Source organism: Bubalus bubalis, chromosome 4 (assembly GCF_019923935.1).
Source record: "Bubalus bubalis isolate 160015118507 breed Murrah chromosome 4, NDDB_SH_1, whole genome shotgun sequence".
NCBI classification, from domain to species: domain Eukaryota; kingdom Metazoa; phylum Chordata; class Mammalia; order Artiodactyla; family Bovidae; genus Bubalus; species Bubalus bubalis.
This window is the reverse complement of record NC_059160.1, coordinates 91,712,930-91,732,116: the sequence shown is the minus strand read 5'-3', so window position 1 is coordinate 91,732,116 and position 19,187 is coordinate 91,712,930. Positions and strand designations below refer to the sequence as shown.

Sequence of the window (19,187 nt, the reverse complement as noted above, 5' to 3'; positions counted from 1 at the left end):
ACTTAACCTCTCTGAGCCTGAGTTGTCTCATCTTGAAATTATTCCTATCTCACAGACATGGCATGAAGGTCAAATAATAACATAAATGGTAACACTTCTTGGGCTGCAGAATGCAATCTGTATCTTAATGTAAGTATGAAGTCTTAAAAAAAAATCTATCATTTGCTAAAGCTGCTCCTTTGTTGCAAGAAAGGGGACTCCTTTTGGACACTTTTGGACACAGTTTCTGTGGAAGCAGGAGTCAGAGGCCTTAGCCAAGTTAAATGAATGATGGTTGATTCTGCCAACTTATTTCCTACTCCAAGTTTTCTTTTCCTCTTATCTACACATCTGCATGTCAGGAATAAAATTTTTCCCCTGTGATATGATTTTTTTGATGGAAACTTCCAGACTTAGATGGGAGAGAGAAGGCGGGAACAAAAAGCCCACGTTTCTTCAGCATTTCAATCAACAACCTCATTTTCTTCTAACAGTTGAAGTGAACTTCTTATGAATAATGGATGATAACCTGATGAATATGCACACAGCCTATTATGCCTGTGAGGTTTGGTGAATAATTTATGAGCTAAAATGTTCCTCACCTTGTTACTGTACAAAAATTATGGGGAAAAAAATCCATATTTACCCTTTGAGCTGGTAAGGTGATCTGTCAGAGTGACAGCAGCCCAGCAATAATTTTACATCATTGCTAAAATTAAAGTAAATAGATAAAATATATGCATTTCAGGGTGGGAAGTCTATAAAAAAGGGAGCATGCCCAACCACACTCCTTGCCAAGCAAGTATTCCAGAACTCTGACTTCTCACCTTTAAATAGCCCTGCATTGTTACCAGCACTCAGGGATCTTCTCTTTGATGGTCCTTTTCCCCTCACAAGGACTTCAATATAACCAGTCAAGGTGAACAATAGCTTCCTTGTTTTATGAAAGCTGGTCAACTACAAGCCATGATGTAAAATTTAAGACATCAGAGATTTTTTAAAAAGAAAGTCCTAAAAGCTTTCAGAGAACAAGCAGGTAAACACAGTGGGGGGTGGGGGCAGGGCAGAAACCTGGCCCAGAAGCACTTGAAAAATGTATTTGCATTGCTGTCTTCCCTCACAGCTGAAAGATTTTTTCCCCTGCTGACCAGCCTGACTCCCTGCTGTATCATCCTTCAACTCACTCCCACCTGCCTAAGCCTTCTTCTCTTAGCAACAGCAAAGATGCCTTTAACCTGGTGATTGGCAGGAGGAGGGGCAAGATTAACTTGGCAGTTAAGGAAGGTGTCTGGGAAAATATATGTGGATCCTGGGGAAATTTGGTTGCTCCAGGGCAACTTTTGAAGATCTGAAACTGAGTCAGTCCTCAAACCAGGCAAAACAGGATTCTAGGGATTATCTACTTAGATCCCCAGAGCTTTCTAGGAATAGAGTGCAGGGCCAAGGAAGGCTCTTACTGTCAACAGAGCATCCCTGATGCTTGGAGGAGACTCGGGTGAAAGAGGAAACGCAAGGCCCGGTCCTACATCTGTTGGGTAAACCAATATATTCTCAGGAAACAGAAAGAAAGGGCTATTTACTACAAATTATGAGGTTTTTGAAACAATGATATAATTAAAATAATAATATTAATTTGAACAGTTCAGTATTATTCAAGAAGACTACTTAGAGGGGGTAAATCCTGAGGAGAGCTTGCAAGGAAAGAACAGCCCCAGCTGAATGGGAAGATTAGAGGTACATATGGCCAGGCCTTCCTGATTTGGGCCCTGCCTATCTTTCCAAGTTTATTTTGTGAAGTTCTTCCCATCACTTGCTGTGCTCCAGTTTCTTGAACACCAGGTTCTTTCCTGTCTTATCACCTCTGCTGTTCCTTTGGTCTCCTGCCTATTTCACTTTTAAAAAAATATTTATTTTTATTTATTTATTTGACTGCACCAGGTCTAAGTTGCAGCATGCAGAATCTTTAGTTGTGGCATGTAGGATCTAGTTCCCTGACCAGGAATTGAACTCAGGCCCCCTGCAATGGGAGTGCCGTCTTAGCCACTGGAAAATCAGGAAAGTCCCTATTCCATCTTTTAAACTTTGCCTTATATGTGACTTCCTTAGGGAGGCCTTCCCTGCCCCTCAGTGTGATTCTTTCTCATATCACCTTCTGGTTTCCTTCACCGTCACATGTAATGATATATTTGTGTGCTTATTTTTTTGTTTAACATGTGTTTCCCCAGAAGACTGTAAATTTCAAGAAAGCTGTTTTGTTTTCCACTGGACATTAACATCCAATCTAGTAGACAATAATATTTTTTGAATAAATGTAGGCTCAGAGGCACAGGAAGTGGGAGCAAAGGAGGAAAAAAAAATGTACTGGGCTGAGGATACTATTGATGAGTTTTCTTTGGCACAGCATGTCACTGGTGACAGCTTCTCCCTACTTACTCATGGAAATATTTGTATTGTTGGCTTTTTCTCTGACTATAAAATGTATACTTCTTCCAACAATCATATATTGCAATATTTTTTTTTAAAAAAAGACTATTTCAAGCATCAGTGAGGATGAAACAACTAGAACTCTCATACATTACTAGTAAGGATATAAATTGGTTCAAACATTTTGGGAAAGTATTTAGCTGTATCCGTGTTGAAAGTGTTAGTGGCTCAGTTGTGTCTATTCTTTGTCACCCCAGGGACTGTAGCCTGCCAGACTCCTCTGTCCATGGAATTTCTCAAGGCAAGCATACTGGAGTGGATAGTCATTTCTTTCTCCAGGGGATCTTCCCAGCCCAGGGATCAAACCCAGGTCTCCTGCATTGCAGGCAGACTCTTTAATGTCTGAGCCACTAGGGGAGCAGATACATGGGGTTAGCCAAAAAGTTCATTCGAGTTTCTGTAAGATGTTACGGAAAACCCAAACCCAAAGTTTTTTCTTGGCCAACCCAATAAAAAGTTGAACATATACCCCAAACTTAGCAATTCCACTTCTCAATATTCACCTAGGAAAAATAAGTGCACATATTCATTAAGAGACTTATACAAGCATGTTTAGAGCAGCTTTTATGCATAAAAGACAAAAAGAGAAATTACTCAAATGCCCATCAATAGTAGAATGGATAAAATGTGGTATACAATGGAATGTATACAGCAGTATAAAAGAATAAGTAATACTGTTAAACACAACAACATGGGTGAATCTCAAAAACGTGTTGAGTAACAGAAACCAGACACAAAAGAATACACATCCTGTCTGACTCCATTTAGATGAAGTTCAAGAACCAGTAAAATTAATCTATAGTGATAATTGGAAGTTTACCTATCAAGAACACAGAGGAGTCTTCTCAGGTGTTGGAAATGCTCTATATCATATTGTGGGTGGTGATTTTATATATATTTATAAAAAATATATATGTGATATATATTAAAATGTAATTATTATAATTATGCCCAGGGTTCCCTCATTGCAAGCAGATTCATTACCATTTGAGCTACCAGGGAAGCCCAAATTGTTATAAAAAATATTATATGTAAATAATGTATAATCTATTTTATATGTAAATAATATGTATAAATAATGTGTAGATAAAATAAATATTTTATGTATGTATAAATAATCCATCAATATGTACATTTAAGGTTTGTGTACTTTACTGTGTGCATGTTATAACCAATAAATAAAAAATTTAGACCAACAAAAAAGTAATATATGTTCAGCATCAAAAATTTAGGCAGAAGAGTATACAATATAAATTTAAGGCTTCCTTTTTCCAAAGGAAACCACAATTACCATTCTCATGTATGTTTCCCTGAACCCCTTTGATCACATCTGTTTCTTTCTTCATACTGTCCCTGATATCATGAATTTGATTTATCTGTGTGTAGCACCAAACCATGTCACATAGACTAAGAGTTTTTGTCCTCATGTGGCAACATTCAATAGCAATACTGAGCCTCTTCTTCACATAAACAGCAGTAGGAAATACAAAAATGAGTTGTCACCATCTGTGCTCTCAAGAAATTTACAGCCTAAGAGGAGGGACCATAGGGACAAAAGACCAAACAAAACCTCCAAGAACTGTAATACTGTCATGTATCAGTTTCACAAGCCCAGTTAAAACTACTGCACAGGTAATGATACCTTACAATTATGTATCAGTTAGAATTTTTCAAGGTTCTTTCACATACAAGCTCACACAGTTAAACTTCTTGATCCCGTGAAGTAATGATAATAGAAAAGTAAGTAATGAAGTTAAATTACCTGCCTGAACTGTTAGTGGAAGGGTAGGGGCTACACCCTAAATATCCTAACTTGGAATCCATGGGTTACTCATAGATCTGCCAAGTGCAGGTAAGGTTCTGGAAAAGTGTGTAGAGATGATCTACCACCTGGTGCTGCTCCCCTCTCCTCTTCTCCCCTGCCTTTCAGTGTCCATCCATGGAGCGGGGGCGGGGGGCGGTGAACAGTCTCCGGTGGGCTGAGGGCTCCACTTCCATTCTCCTCACATTACCTCTAACTCGTTTATGCTTACCTCATCAAAAGATAAGCCACCAAATCGGGAGCGGGGGGCGGGGGGCGGGCAGCGGGCAGTAGATGGCGGGACAGAGGGCAAGCAGCCCAGGCTGAGGGCAAGCAGCCCAGGCTGACGGCAGGCTGTCTCTAGGTCTCAAAGCTGGGACCCACAGTCGCTGGATTTACAAAGCCTCCCTCCTCCCCAATTCTTCCCTCATTCTTTCTCTTCCCCTTTGTTCTTCCAACTCCTTCCTCTTTTATTTGCCAACAACGTCTCGGTCCGTTTTCCCTCAGCCTCAAACAGTGCCTCTTTCTATCCCTTCCCCTTTCCCCACCTTCAGGAGCCTCTTAAACCAAACCCTTCCCGACATCACCACCACCAAAGCACAACGCTGGTTTTTGTTTTTTGTTTTTTGTTTTTTTTGCTCCATGCCACAGAACTTTGTCTATTTTTTTACATTTCCCCATCTACTTGGTCAAGAAAGCAGGCAAGCTAGTCTCTAGACAGCTGCTATTGAGGTGTGTATATGGGGGCTTTCGGGTCCAGGCCCCCACGCCTCCCACCTCCCCACCCCGCTACCCCCGGGTGAGATGGAGCTCGGCCACAGCTGCTCCGGAGGTTGGTTGGGCGGTGGTTTTGGTCTGGCTGAGTTCCCTCCCTTTTCTCACAGTGGGGGCCCGGCCTGGGACTTGGGAATGGACACGAACTTGACTTTCAACGTTGAGCAGGGCAACTGACCAAGCTAGAGAGGACAGGGCGGCCGCTGGGAGTTACCGCCCCAACCCTAGGCTGACGGGAATGTGGCATAGGGTCCCCAGTTTGGACTTCTGTGCTCTCCACTCTCGCACCTTCCAAAATGAAACGACCTCAGGATGCTCCTCGGAGCGGGGCTGCGTGACCCGCCCCATCGACTTTCCACTCCAGTCCGGGGAGCTAGTCTGTGGGGCCTCTGAGAGCGGGGGTGGCAAGGGTCTGGGGTGCCCCCACCATCGCTCGTTCTCGGTTCCCCAGATCCCCTCCCTTCCCTGCCGGCCCGCCCAGCCCGCCGCCCCCGGCGGCTGGCGCGCGCGGTGCAGCATGCGGCAAAGCTCTTTGCATAAATTATGCTCATGACGCAGCAGCTAAAAAAATCCAAGTAGCAGAAGGAGGGAAAAAAACGAGGGGGGGGGGGGGGGAAAAGGGGGGGCCGTGGAAGGGGGGAAGGAAGAAAAAATATATATTTATACCTGACCGCCCCCCCCACCCACCCTGCTTCCCCTTCTCGCTTCCCAGCCGTCCCCCCTCCGCCCAGCGCAGCCCGCCGAGTCCTTTTCGGCTCTGGCCAGCCCGGGCTGGGGGCCCGGGGGCGGCGGCGGGTCCCGACCGGCTCCCGGGCCGAGCCGAGCCCAGCCAAGCCGCACTGGCTTCTTTGTCTGCGGGTGGCGGCTGCCCCGGCCCCCGGCCCCCTGGCCCGAGCTGTGAGATGAATCTCTAATCGGTGGCCGCCGGGCACCCGGGGCGAAGGCAGCTCGGGCTCGGGCTCCGGTAAGTAGCGGGGTCCGGGGCGGGGAGGGGTTTGCACAGAGGGGGAGGGGGCCGGGCAGGGGAGGTTTCGGGTTTGGTTAATATGCAATGCCCGTAATTAGCATAATTTATATATTTATGATAAAGAGAAAAAAAATGCCGCGGGGCCGGGGCGCCGGGATGTTGGGCCGGGGCGGCGAGGAGCTCCGGGAGCTGAATGGCGTGTGGCCGCTCGCGGGAGGCCGGAGACCCCGGGGGCCGCGCCCTAGCCTTCCTGCCGGCCCGCGGGGACCGAGGGGAGGAGGGGGCGGCCGCCAGGTGGACCCCGTGGGGAGCTTGGACCTGGCCCCTCCCCATTTCTGCTCCGGGAGTCCAGGTTGGGTACGGACCACGGGGACGTTCTCTACCCAGCCCCCGTGGCGACCGCGAAAGGATTGTCGCCCCACTGGAGAACCCGGACGCCTGGGTTCCCAGCAGTCAAGGTCAAATGAGGCGGCCAGAGCCACCTGTCACAATTCTCTCCAACCACCATACACAGGGAGGACTGGTGGGACTCGGGGTTAGGGACCTGGTGCTGCTGGAAGGATGGGAGAGTGATGGGAGGGTCACCGTCTAGCCGAGCACAAGCACTTCATAAATATTTAATAACAATATTATTATTAATAAATAGTCATCATAATGCACCCGCTATGTGCTCCCTGGACATCCTCACCTGTCAAGGCCAAGGGAGCCGCAGGGCGCCTTGCAACCTCCACTTTCGCGTTGAGGTCCCCTACTCATTTGTCATTGGAACCCCCAAATCTTCGCAAGCCTCCGCAGCCGGCTGTGGGGAAAAATAAAACGCGGTTGTGAAGCCTGCCTGGACTAGTGGAAAGAAGCTCTTTGCGGAGAGCTGGGATCTGGTCTTTCAAATTCCTTGATCCCAAAGTAGAAGGCTGGTCTTCAATTGTTCATAAACATACTTCCCACCTCCGTTTTCTTGGTAAGCCAAGGCAGCCACCGTTGACCAGCAGGGCCTTCTGAGGAATAATTCCATGTATTTTGTTTTGATTGAAGTCCAGCTTCTCAGAGTGTTATTTCTGTGATCTTGTATTTCTTTGCATATCTGCTGTAGACCTTCATTTATTTGTTCATTAGGGCGACAAAAAAATCCACCCTGTGCCAACTCTGAACAATACAGACAGAATTTGCCCTGTCTTGGAGTTTTAATTTCAGTCTGATGGGTGGGATGGAGATGGGGATAGGCAGATCATAAATATGAAAAAAAAACAAGATAATATAGAGTGATTTGTGTGTGTGTGTGTGTGAGAGAGAGAGAGAGCGCGCACGAGAGAGAGGAGATGGGTTATTCTCTTCTTGGAAGTACTACCTAGCAATTAAGAGATGACTCAGAAGAAATTTGCTTTTCTAAGGAGTCTTTGCATTATGAAGGAACATGGGACAAGATCATATCTCCCCTCCCCAAGATTTGCTCACTGTAAAGTTGTAGTAGTAATCTTACAGGTTTTTCATAACACTTTACAATTAAGAACAGTGCTTTACTTCAACTTAAAGCAATTACGTGTGCCAGGCCCTGTTCCAAAAGCTTTACATAAATGTTAATGATTTAACAATAGCCCATGAAGTGGGCACTGGGATTTAGCCCCATTTCACAGATAAGGAAACAGGCTGTGAGGTGTTACCTTAAACAGAAGCGATATTCAATCTGAGTCTTCTGCCTTTAAACCCCAAGCTCTTTCTGTGTCAAAATGAGGGTCAGTGAGGCCACAGAGAGAATGGGACTCGGGAGAAACTGGCCAAATGAAGGAAGACTTGGGAATGAGGAGCTGAACTGGCACATTAGGAAGGGGTGAGTGTGACCAGGTTTCTTAAGAACTTAATACTACTTCTTTGAAATTATTTTTAAGTAGCCCTAGTATTGAAAATGAGGGCATGAAATTTGAAATAGGCTATGTATTTTGAGGAAAAGGTAGGAAATATGAGGAGACTAAAGGGTATGATCTGATATCATAATTTATGTTTTCAGCTCATATTCATTAACCTCTGTTGTGTACCAGGAATTTTATGAGGCTCTGGGATATAATGGTAAGTGAATATGCTTTCTTGGTCCTTAAAGTCTAGCAGGGGAACATACTTTTTGTTATTTTTCACATTTATCCCTTCTATTCACCCTGCCAGGGATGAATCAAGTTTGGGTACAAGGGGATGGGGGGGGTGGGTGCAGGAGGAGAAAATAAATCTAAATGTGTCTTTATAAAACAAGTCTTTACTGTTTGAGTATATATGTCTAAAATTTACAAGTGGTTGGTTGGGAAAGAAGTAAGTTTGTTCACTACTGTCCTGTCTTTTGCCCTTTTCTCTCCTTCTGGCCCATGTGTGTGGCTAGCTAGTCTACCAATAGCTTGGCAAGTCATTTATCTCTGTCCATGAATTGGGGTTGAGGGAAGTAAATTGATTAGTGTTAGTCGCTCAGTCATGTCCAACTCTTTGTGACCCCATGGATTGTAGCCCACGAGGCTCCTCTGTCCATAAAGGATTTCCCAAGCAAGGATACTGGAGTGGGTTGCCATTCCCTTCTCCAGGGGATCTTCCCAACCCAGGAATCAAATCTGGGTCTCCTACATTGCAAGCAGATTCTTTACCGTCTGAGCCACCAGGGAAGCCCCAAAGTGAAAGTGTTAGTTGCTCAGTCATGTCCGACTCTTTGTAACCCCATGGACTGCAGCCCACCAGGCTTCTCTGTCCATGGAGTTCTGCAGGCAAGAATACTGGAGTGGGTAGCCATTCCCTTCTCCAGGGGACCTTCCTGACCCAGGGATCAAACCCAGGTCTCCTACATTGCAGTCAGATTCTTTACCATCTGAGCCACCAAGGAAGCCTGTTTTTATTTCTTGGCCACACCGCAAGGCATGTGGGATCTTAGTTCCCTGAACAGGGATTGAACCCACACTCCCTGTGATGGAAGCTCGGAATTCTTAACCACTGAAACAATTTGGAGCAGAATTGAGAGCTTCCGCTTTCCAGTGTGTCCTGATCCTTGGGGGCCAGAGCAACCCCCATCAGCCTTCTTCCCATTTCCTGAATGAAGGCTTAGTGTGGTGTCAGGAGAATAGAAATCTGGGGCAGGTGATGTGACCTTGAAGTTTAAAGGTCATGGACTGTGCCCTTGGGCAAATCACCTGACCTCTCTCCACCGCCATTTTCCTATAGATAAAGATGGGGATCATCGTAAGAATACAATGTTAAGCATTTTACTTGCACGATCTCATGAAAAAGTGAAAGTGTTAGTCGCTCAGTCGTGTCCTACTCTTTGCTACCCCATGGACTGCAGTCCACTAGGCTCCTCTGTCCATAGAATTCTCCAGGCAAGAATACTGGAGTGGGTTGCCATGCCCTTCTCCAGGGGATCTTCCTGATCCAGAGATTGAACCTGGGTCTCCCGCATTGCTGGCTGATTCTTCACTGTCTGAGCCACCAGGGAAGCCCTAATCTCCTATCACCATTATAACAACCCCATAAAGCTTGCCCATTTAATCAGCATTTTAAAGATAAGGAACTTAAACTTCAAAGAGATTCAGTCATTTGCCCAGGATGGCACAGCTATTTCATGACCAAGCTGGGATTTAATTTAGGTTTTTCTCCTAAGCCTATTCCATTATCTCTCTTTGATCATCAACTTACTCTTCAATAAAAATGGGGATTGTAATAGCTAATTGTTATTTGTGCTTTATACAGTAATTCAAAGATAAGCTCTCTTATTATTTATCCCTGAAAAAAACGGAAGCAATCTGCCCACTTGTCACACAGGTGGTCAAGCTTTACTATGTGTTTACTCTGTGGCCTCATGGGGCTGGTGTCAAAATTGAATAATAGTTAACAGTTCATATTTATTGAACCCTGACACAATTTGCTACAATGCCTAGTTATTCCCGTTTCAAATATGGTAACTGAGGCACCACCTAGGTTCCTAACTGCTGTACTAAATTTAAATGAGATAATATATGTAAGGGCTTCCTTGGTGGCTGAGATGGTAAAGAATCTGCCTGCAGTGTAGGAGACCCAGATTCAATATCCGAGTCAGGAAGATACCCTGGAGAAGGGAATGGCTACCCACTCCAGTGTTCTTGCCTGGAGAATATGTAAATTTTTATAATAGCTACCATCCTCTGAGCACTTACTATGTGCCAGTCGTTGATCTACACTTTTTAATGTGCATTAACGTATTCAGTCTTCACAATAGCCCTATGAAGTAGGTGCTATTACTCTCATTTTACAGATGAGGAAACTGAGGCGGAGAGGTTAAATAATTTGCCTGAAGTCCCACAGCTAGGGAATATCAAAGCTGAGATTGTGAACCCTAAAGTCTGTCTCCAAAGAATGCTCAGTGTAGTACTATGCATAAAGGGGCTGGGTCCCAATAAACTATTTTTTAAATTTATTTTTAATTTGAAGTATAGTTGATTTATAATGTTGTATTAATTTCCACTGTACAGCAAAGTGACTCAATTATACACACACATACTTTTTTTAAATCTTCTGTTCCATTATCATTTATCCCAGGACCAACAAACTATTAATAATGATTAACAGTTTTTTATTAATCATTAATAGTATTTTTATTAATCATTAATAATGATTACTTTTCAGCAGATGGGAAGGGAAATCTATGTCCTGGGGCCAGAAATGGAGAAGGGTGGGAGAACATACAGAAAATCCATCAAGCAAATGAAAACTTGAAAGCTGTAGCAACCCACCTGAAGATTGATGGTTTAAGAACAGAGCAGATGATGCTTGCATGCGAGAGGGGATGTCATCTTGTGTTCCTTTGCATCAGGTACAACTGCATGGACCATGATGGAAGTCATAAGAAGTGGAGGGATTCTGGGTGCACTGGAAGGGAGAGCCAACAGGATTTGAAGAAATCAATATAGATGGAAATATAAAAGCAAAGGCAAGGATGACAGCAAGGTTTTCAACCTGAGCATCTATGGAAGGATGAAGCTGCCATTTGCTGAGATGGGGAAGGCTGCAGGCAGGTGGAGCTGGTTTGGGGTGCAAATCAGGAGTTTGATTTTGAATATGTTAAGTATAAGATCTTGTAAGCAATCAGTAGGTAGTTGGATTATATGAGTCTGAAGTTCCCAGGTGAGGTCTCAGCTGGTGGCTGACAGGCTGGGTGAGACCACCTCAGGAAACCATCCTTGTCTGGATGATCTGGCTCAACTCCAACTACCAGTCTGTACTAATCTCCTGCTTCCTGCTTCCTGTCCTTGTGACCTTTTTAGATGGCAGCCCTGCAGGAGGTAAGTTGGTGCACAATTTAAATATAGAAGTGATGTAGAGCTGGAGATGCTGATGTCAACAAACAATCTCATGTGAGAGGATTATGTCAAAAATTTGAAAGGTAATTTCCCATAACAAATGTGACTTTCAGTTAAATACCAGTGAAACTCATTCCATTCATTCCTTTAATCCATGCAGAATACTCTCCACCCCCCCAAATGACTATAGTGAGAGGTACTTTACCTCTTGGAAACCTCAACCACATTAAGTATATATAAAGTGATTAAAATCACAGAGATAAGTCTGCATTAAAAGTCTGAATCTCATACAACAAATTCCATTTTCCTCTACATGTCACAAGATGCTTCATGTACTATCAAATTTTATGTCTGAAACACATGCCGCCCTGGAACAAGGGGCAAAGGACCATATAAAAGTGCATTAGATATCCCTTCAGTGTATCTTCTGCCACCCTCTATTCATCCACCATAACACTTAAACACACTATATTGTCGTTATCTTTTTATTTCCTCGATGCCCATATTAGACTGTTGACTCCTTAATAAAGCTGGAGAACGTGCTTTTCCCCCCACTGTATCCCAGTGCCCAGCACATAGTGGCCACTGAAGTATTTGTTGAATAAACAAAGGACAAAGCATTTCAGGATTTTTCTTATAGGATCTCAGGCTATTCTAGGGGGTTCTGATTTGTTTTAGACTTCATTGGTCCTCCTGGGTGTCTTGGAAGATTACCTTAAGCCCAATGCAGTTCCCAAAGGAGAATGATAAATAGAACCAGGTCCTCTAACTCAGTATTTCTGCCACTGAGAGTCCTGGATGATCCTGGACCTCTGGATTTTTGGGTTGGAGACAAATGCCTCAGGACCTGCTGTTTATCCTCCTGAGGCTGCCTGTGTTTTTAGATGCAGGCACAGGAAAGCCAGGGACAAGTGAGCCATCTGTTAGCCTTGCCAGGTTTGATTCAGGTATTTTTCAAACTCAACTCACTGAAGAAATAAGGCAAAGGGGCATGCTGTGGCTGGGCACTGGCTCCTGTCCCAGCTTTAACCAAAGCAGCTCTGCTGTGATCTATGTATGCACCGGGGTTCTACTCCTGGGGTAGTCATAGGAGCCCCTTCTCTCAAAACTGACAGGTGATCGTCTCTCTTCATTGCTGTCAGACTGTGGACACTGCATGACATCATGAGCTCAAAGGAGGCAGGCCATCCAGATGTGCTATTTACTACAGTCACTGGAGTGAAACCCCTAAAACCCCTGGGGTCAGCCAGCAGTTGCACTCCTAGGTATATACCCCCAAATTGAAAACAGGTGTTCCAACAAAAACTCGTATACAAAGATTCATAGATGCAATATTCGCAGTAGCAGAAAGGTAGAAACAACCAAAATATCCAACAGCGGATGATTGAATAAACAAAATATGGCATATCCATACCGTGGGATTTTTTTTTTTTTACATATGAGTTTAATTATGTGCTAGACTATCCAGATGGAAATATGTGATAAGTGGATGGAAACAAGAGTCATAAAATAAGAGAGGCCGGCATTTTTAGACCCATTTAAGTTTAGACATTTATAAGGTTGGACCGCTTTTTAACATTTACAGTAAAAAAAATTTTTTTTACCACAATTAACAGAACAATGTATTAAAACTGACTTCCAAAATTGTCCAAATTATTTTTTAATCGCTATTTAAATTTTTCACATATTTATTTAAATGTTTCCTTTGGCAGATTTCTCCAAAATACTGAAACCTTGTTTTAGAACTTGTTTTATATTTGGATAATAACAAGCTTCATTAATTGGTGTTCATCAGGATACCTTTCTCTAAGCTCTAGTGGCTTATACCTTCTCTTTAAAATGCACAAGTATCTTTTTTATTATGTTGTCATTCTCAGAGATTCTCTGGAGAAAGAATTATGAATGAAACTCTTATGAATTCATCTTCATTTCTGTTACACTGGAGCAATTTATCATCTTACCCACAGTGATCTATCAACTGGGTGAGGTTCAGTTTCTTGTCCTTTGGGGACTTGTTTGATTGCCCCTCACAAAGCAACATCTAGCTACAGTGTCTTTGCTTCCTTATTAACATTTGTAACTGGGACAGGTCGTTCTTTGAGTGATACATTTTGACTAGTTTTACCCTCTGAAGTTCTCTGGAATCTCCTTCACGGATTTGGCGGATTTGGCTTTTTCTTCATTTAATCCTTGTTTGGAAATATTCTCATTCACAAAATCATTTTGGAGGACCTTGCATAACCCAATATCCAGTGATTTAGATTCACATGCAACCCACTCCAGTACTCTTGCCTGGAAAATCCCATGGACAGAAGAGCCTGGTAGGCTGCAGTCCACGGGGTCGCTAAGAGTCGGAGACGACTGAGCGACTTCTCTTTCACTTTTCGCTTTCATGCATTGGAGAAGAAAATGGCAACCCACTCCAGTGTTCTTGCCTGGAGAATCCCAGGGACGGGGGAGCCTGGTGGGCTGCCGTCTCTAGGGTTGCACAGAGTCGGACACGACTGACGCGAGTTAGCAGCACCATTTTTTGTTTTTGGTCGCACCGTGTGGCATGTGGGATCTTAGTTCCTTGACCAGGGATCCAACCTGCACCTGTCTCTCCCTGCAACCCCAGACTGGAAGTGCAGAGTCTTAATCAATGGATCACCAGGGAAGTCCTGCATCAATATTCTTTAAAGTATTTTTCAAATATAAACTTTCTTCTAACTCACTGTGTGTTTAAAATTTTCTTGAAATTCCAAACAGTTTTTCTTTTGCTAAGGATCCTGTCTTCTCTGAAAAGATCTGATTGTTTTTTTCATTCTCGACTTTGAGATGCTTTACCACTCCATTTATCTATGAGAATTAAATGAAGATCTTGTTTTCCTTAATCGCCCTTTAAGTGTTGCACTCATAGGTTGTGTTCTTGAACTATTCGTATGGGGAAGTGGTGGATTGGCACAGACATGCAGAGTGCTGGGTAAAGTCACAGCTGAGTCTGATGGACTTTCCATCTTGGAAATGAAGTCTTGGTTTACCTGTGCCTCTGTCTTCCCTGGAGAGTGAAAGAGTCTATACGATGAAATTTTATCCAGCTGTGTAAAGAAATGCAGTGCCGATACATGCTACAGATAAACCTTGAAAATATTCTGCAAAGTAAAAGAAACCAGACACAAAAAAGACTCCATATCAAATGATTCCATTTATTAATATATGAAATATTAGTGTTAGTCTCTCAGTTGTGTCTGAGTCATTATGACCATGGACTGTAGCCCGCTAGGCTCCTCTGTCCATAGAATTCTCCAGGGAAGAATACTGGAGTGGGTGGGTAGCCATTCCCTTCTCCAGGGAATCTTCCCAACCCAGGAACTGAACCCAGGTCTCTGCACTGTAGGCAGATTCTTTACCATCTGAGTCATCAGGAAAGCCCATATGAAATACTGAGAACAGGCAAATCCAAAGAGAGAAAGCAGATTCATGGTTGCCACGGGCAAGAAAAGGGAGTAACCGCTAATGGGCATGGAATTTCCTTTTGGAGGATGAAAATGCTCCGGAGCCAACACTGTAAGGGTACTATAAATGTACTGAAGTCCATCGAGTGGTACATTTAATTTGATGTCATGTGAATTTTACCTCAATTAATCAAATGACAACAACAAAAGGAAGCCCAATGAAACAAACCCAGAGGTAGAAAAGGAGGAGGAAGAGAAAGGTGAGGAATCTAGAACACTTCTCCTAGCTGAGTGTCCTCATGTATAACATGGTGATGCTAATGTTCGCATACCCCAGCTGGCATGAGTAGTACGTGAATTAGTATTCCATAAAATGCTTAGCACAGTGGGCACTCGGAATAAAAATGTTAGTTGCTTCTTCTCTGTTTCAGTGCCTAAAACTGGTCGTCCTAGTCATTACCTTTATTTCTTGTGACTGGTTCGTGGCTCCAGCCAGACCGTTTGTTCTTGTGAGGTCTTCTCTCCTCACTGCATGCGGCAGCTGCTCCATCTGGTATGTTGTCCTGCCTCCCACGTTAAAGGCCGGCGTGCTTCTTGGGCCACTGCCACAGAAACCCCTGAGGGACCCACCTACTGAATCAGACTCCCTGGAGATGTTTGGTCTGGAAAATCGGGGTGGGGGAGTCTGCAGTTTTAATGTGTTCCAGGCGCATTAAAGTCTGAGACAACTGTTTCAATTTATTCCTATCTTTGCCATCTCTTCCGGGGGACGTCTGCTCAGACCCCTCCCCTGAGAATTGCTCTGATACCCAGAGTGCTCCTTACTTGTGTCTGGTTCTGAGTGTCTGGGTCAAAGTCACTTTGGGCTCTGCTGGCTCTGCTCTTTCCCACTGGACTGGGGAACTCCCAGGGATAGACGTCTGGCCCCCCCATTCCTCCTGTTACCCTGGCTCCTCCTGAGTGTAGGTTGTCCTAGGGTGCCGCAGGAAGTCAGACGTTTTAATTTTAAAATCCTTAGAATCCTATTTCCTTCACTTCTACACATACCTGAGAGAACTTAGCTTCTCTCTCTTCCTACCATTCTACTTCTGACTTTCTGAGATGATATGGAAATTGTCTTAACATTGTCACATCAGCCTTTGCTTTTCCCATCTCATCTCACCCTGCAGAATGTGTAGGTGTGGGCCAGCCCCCACCCCATCCTGACAAGTGACCATGGATCCTGGAGCCGGGCCAGACTCATCTCTGACTGTCAATGAGCAGGTATCTTTTGGAGCAGGAAGAGGTGGGGGTGGGGAGGGGGAGGGTGATGGACGGAGGGGTGTGGGCAAGGAGGAAAACTCCATAAAGCGCCTTGTTGTCTGTTCCTTACCAATGTTCATGGTCACTTGACCCATCCAGATGTGGTTGCCAGCTAGGATTTTTCAGGGGCTGGGTTTGGGGACTTTAGTGGTGACTTTAAAAAGTGAGATATGTATAAGTTAATATGGGGAAAGATTTGGATATCAGGGAACTTATTTATTTTTCTTGGTTATATATCATTTTCTAATTTTTCCTTCAATGACCTTTTATTACTTACGTAAATTTTTTTAAAAATTGGCCATACCTGTAGCTTGCAGAATCTTAATCTCCCAACCAGGAATCCAACCCAGGCCCCTGGCCATGAGAGTACCAAGTCCTAACAACTGGACCACCAGGGAATTCCCTTATGTATTTTTTATGCATTTTTAAAAGGAGAAAAAAAGATTAACATCTCTTAAAATGTAATTGGAGTAAAGTTTCTCATAGTCAGGTTTGAGTCAGAAAGGAAACTACTCGGGAAGGTTATTTCACCCATACTCCCCTGATGGGTCACATAGCTGCTTTTTTCCAACAGAGTCTCTGGCTGGATCCAGTTTTCAGTCCCAAGGAGTGTGTTGTGGGAGTGGCTTTGGCCCCAGGAGAATCGCAGGGAAGGCCTGATACAGAGCTTTTTAATGTACAGGGTGTCTCTGATTCTTGAAAGACCCAAGTGGAAGCATGTCAGTGCTGGAGGTAAAGCACTAAGCTGGCTGAGCAGGAAGGAAGACCCAGTGTTCCAAGGAGGCCCAGGGGCCACCCGCATCGCTGGGCACAGGGGCTCCTCTCGAGGAGGTGCAAGGTTAGAGCATGCACACACCAGATGGCACGCTGGAGCCGCAGGTCTACAGGGTACAAAGCTCCAGTCCAGGAGGGCCAGCGACAGGCTGTGCCTTCAGAATTCCTGACCCTCTTGCTTCAAGAAGTTAGCTTGCAAGGAAATCATGACCTCTAACCTCAGGGTTTTGGACATTAAGCAACCATGAACTTCAGAAGTTCCTCAGCATCCTGGAGCATTCATTTTCCATTCCTGTAATGTTTAGAGGGACATGCAGAGGGATTCCTGTCTTGTCCCAGCTGAAGCTGTGGGTCCTGTGTTAGGGGTCATCGAAACTACACTCCAGTATCCTAGCAGCCAAGAAGACATCCTGGCAAGGTTGTGAGTGAGGCCATTTACCAGTCCCTGAACTGAGAGCAAGAGAGAGAGCAAATAGAAATGTCTTCAAGTGGTTTCACTCAGTGGGACTTTTTCTAGCTTGTGTTAGACCCTTCCCCCTGTCACCAGGGCCTGCTCTCTCCTAGCACTTCCTTCCCTGGAATCAGGGAGCTCCAGGCTCTGGGGGTTCTCACAGAGCACACAGTCCTCAGGACAGGAGGTCTGCAATCTGAGATACTCCGTCCTCTTTGCCTCAGTCACACCTAGAGCTCTGGCTCCCCGGAGGCTCTATCAGCCTCTTCCCCTCTCCTCTGTTCACAGGTCATCGTGATGTCAGGCCATGAGACCATCCGAGTTCTGGAGGTTGGAGTGGATGCCCAGATCCCTGCTGAGGAGGAGGGCAAAGCGCTGGAGGCTGTGGGCACGGAGGGCTCCCAGAGTGGAGGCCCTGCTGAAGCTGGTGAAGCTGCTGGTGAAGCTGGCCCAGACAACCCAGACTCCTCCGTGGAGGCAACTGGTACGAGGCCACTGCTCCCAGGGGCCATTGCTCCACCTGAATCCCTTCCCGTGTTCCCCCTGGGGAGCCAGCATGAATCCCAGGGGGCTAGGTGGCTTTAGGTGGGTGTTGTCTTCCTATCCACTGGGCAGGCCTCTGGTCACAGCCTGTGCTGCTGTTCAGCTCCTAGGCCACTCCTCAATTTTTGGAATGAGGGACCATTTTCAGTTATTTACAGACCTAAACTGGGATGGGTCAGGGTGAGGTGGGAGGAGAGTGGTGGGGCTCAGCTGAGGGGATTGCATTTTCTTTACTTTCAGACAAGGCTTTCCTGGGGCCCCTGCTACAAGCAGAGGGAAGCGAGAACAAGTAACAGGTTCCCTTGCTTGCTCGCTCCCTGAGGGAGGACCAGCTTGTTCCTTACATGGGGTGAAGGTAGGGATGTGTCCAGGGGTCAGGCTGAAGGGGTGGCTTAGGTATTTTGCCCATCCCTTAGGTGGTGTGTGCAGGGGGCATGCACAGTCCTCTGCTTTTGCTCTAAGCTCTTCAAAAGTGGCAGTTGGGTTTTTTGATCTCTTTGTATTTTTTGTTCAGAATTTGCCGTAACTTCACATCCACACCAAGGGGATTGAGTAAACCTCGGAGAAGACTCCCAGGTCTAAACCAGACCCTCAGGCTCAAGGCAGAGAGGACTTAACCTTTAGGGTACTACCAGCCCTTGCAAATCAGTACCTTTTATGGTAGAGCTGGGAGGTGCCAGGAGCTGGGGATGGAATGGCATCTTACCCACATTGGGCTAAGAATGTGGGTTAGGGAGGGCCTTGTAGAATCACAGCTTCTCACTCCTGGCTAGACTGACACATGTCTAGCCTGGTGGGCTTATCTGGGCTGTTTTTCTCCAAAGGTGACTTTAGGGCATGAGTTTGATTCTCCTGCATGGGGAATGGATGTGGCTGATTGACTCACACTGTGTCCCCTAATGACCCTGCAGTACAGCTGTGAGACGGCCAGGCTGTTCTAAAAGCTGGCACTGGATGTAGGCACTGCTTTCTGGGCACAGGGTACCCTTTCATTGACTTTCCTCATTAACACCTTGCAGAATAGACATCTCTTTTTGCAGAAAGCCTGGGGCCTCCTTTGCCAGTTCCCCCAGAAAGCCATGGTTCATCTCTCCTTGCCTTCTGCTGAACTTCACCGCTTCCCTAGATTGGTGATCTGGTTAGGGGAGGTGGGGTGGGCAAAGAGGAAGAGCCATGAAGAGAGCAAAAATAACAGAAAACAGGCAAAAACACTTCAAGATCTCACCTCCCTTGCTGTACTTGCAAATCAGTATATAGATCCATTTGGGACCCTGGTATTTTATTTTTTCTCCTTTTGAGTAAGGGAATGATAAGACACATGACCATTTTCCCTAGCCTGGCAATGTTCTGCTTCCTTGTTGAGGAAGTGTCCTGGGCCAGT

The 19,187-nt window shown here is 45.1% G+C and overlaps 1 protein-coding gene and 1 pseudogene across 13 annotated transcripts in view; one reads left to right on the top strand and one right to left on the bottom strand.

Moving 5' to 3' along the window:
* The first annotated feature begins 5,703 nt into the window (after positions 1 to 5,703).
* Positions 5,704 to 19,187, top strand: part of POU6F1 (POU class 6 homeobox 1) — a 29,036-nt gene continuing 15,552 nt past the window's right edge. For 2 of the 13 annotated variants that reach the window (XM_044941747.1, XM_044941749.1), the window contains exons 1-4: positions 6,062 to 8,066; positions 10,629 to 10,815; positions 15,906 to 15,999; positions 17,552 to 17,747. In XM_044941747.1, the coding sequence (XP_044797682.1) occupies positions 15,952 to 15,999; positions 17,552 to 17,747 (244 nt within the window). In that variant the 5' untranslated portion in view covers positions 6,062 to 8,066; positions 10,629 to 10,815; positions 15,906 to 15,951. Of the gene's footprint in view, positions 6,003 to 6,061; positions 8,067 to 10,628; positions 12,568 to 14,592; positions 16,000 to 17,551; positions 17,748 to 18,345; positions 18,432 to 19,187 lie in introns of those variants that run through there. The other 11 variants (XM_025284184.2, XM_044941751.1, XM_025284178.3 and 8 more) reach the window with 10 other exon arrangements.
* Positions 13,176 to 14,313, bottom strand: LOC102403129 (annotated as a pseudogene).